General features: G+C 56.8%; 1 protein-coding gene across 50 annotated transcripts in view; it reads left to right on the plus strand.

Annotated features, from left to right (window-relative positions):
- The window catches only part of LOC148659565 (uncharacterized), a 3,258-nt gene extending 2,704 nt beyond the window's left edge, over positions 1–554 (plus strand). For all 50 annotated transcript variants that reach the window (XR_015939248.1, XR_015939253.1, XR_015939249.1 and 47 more), the window contains one exon: positions 107–554. Coding sequence is in view for 1 of the 50 variants with exons in the window: in XM_088633810.1 (XP_088489936.1) it covers positions 107–152 (46 nt within the window). In the remaining 49 variants the exon portion in view is untranslated. The remainder of the gene's footprint in view (positions 1–106) is intronic.
- The last annotated feature ends 657 nt before the right edge of the window (positions 555–1,211 follow it).

A 1,211-nucleotide genomic window follows, 5' to 3' on the forward strand; every position in this document is an offset into this window, starting at 1 on the left:
CAGGTGAGACAGGTGAGTCAGTGAGACAGGGGAGTGAGAGACAGGTGAGACAGGTGAGTCAGGGTCCTTGTGTTGACCTGCCTCTCCTGTCTCTCGGACTCTGCAGTGTGAACCGGACAGCCAAACCTGGCATCGGACCCGGGCGGTCCTAGCAACGGAGCAAGACAACGACCCTGGCAACGGACCCGGGCGGCCCTAGCAACGGAGCAAAATGACCCTGGCAACGGACCCGGGCGGCCCTAGCAACGGAGCAAGACAACGACCCCGGCAACAGAGAGGAGAGGAGAGAGAGGAGGATGGAGGAGAGAGAGAGGAGAGAGAGAAGAGAGGAGTGAGAGAGAGGAGGATGGAGGAGAGGCTCCAGACAGGAGGAGTGTGTCCCCGGGTGAGACATGACTGTCCCAGACCCTCAGACAGGTGACAGTGCCCCTGGGACCCCCCTGCGCCCCGAGATGGCGCCCCTGCGCCCCGAGACTGTCCCCCTGCGAGGAGCATCAGCGATCGCCTTCCTGAGACTCAGCCCCTCTGTCCCGAATAAAGGCTTTCGAACCACACGCCCGCTGTTGTCTGTGACTGCCTCTCTGGGGGGGGCTGAGGGTTCACATCCCAGTGCGGCACAGCAGTGAAATGTCTGCTACACAGCCTGTACTTATTCGCTCGTATATCACAGTACATCAGTCAGTACAGGGACTAGTGAGCAGGAAGGGCCTCTTCACATCACAGTACATCAGTCAGTACAGGGACTAGTGAACAGGAAGGGCCTCATCACATCACAGTACACCAGTCAGAACAGGGACTAGTGAACAGGAAGGGCCTCATCACATCACAGTACACCAGTCAGTACAGGGACTAGTGAACAGGAAGGGCCTCATCACGTCACAGTACATCAGTCAGTACAGGGACTAGTGAGCAGGAAGGGCCTCTTCACATCACAGTACATCAGTCAGTACAGGGACTAGTGAGCAGGAAGGGCCTCATCACATCACAGTACACCAGTCAGTACAGGGACTAGTGAACAGGAAGGGCCTCATCACGTCACAGTACATCAGTCAGTACAGGGACTAGTGAGCAGGAAGGGCCTCATCACATCACAGTACACCAGTCAGTACAGGGACTAGTGAACAGGAAGGGCCTCATCACGTCACAGTACATCAGTCAGTACAGGGACTAGTGAGCAGGAAGGGCCTCTTCACATCACAGTACACCAGTCA

This window comes from Lepisosteus platostomus, chromosome 6, assembly GCF_059453375.1.
Source record: "Lepisosteus platostomus isolate fLepPlt1 chromosome 6, fLepPlt1.hap1, whole genome shotgun sequence".
Taxonomy (NCBI): Eukaryota; Metazoa; Chordata; class Actinopteri; order Semionotiformes; family Lepisosteidae; genus Lepisosteus; species Lepisosteus platostomus.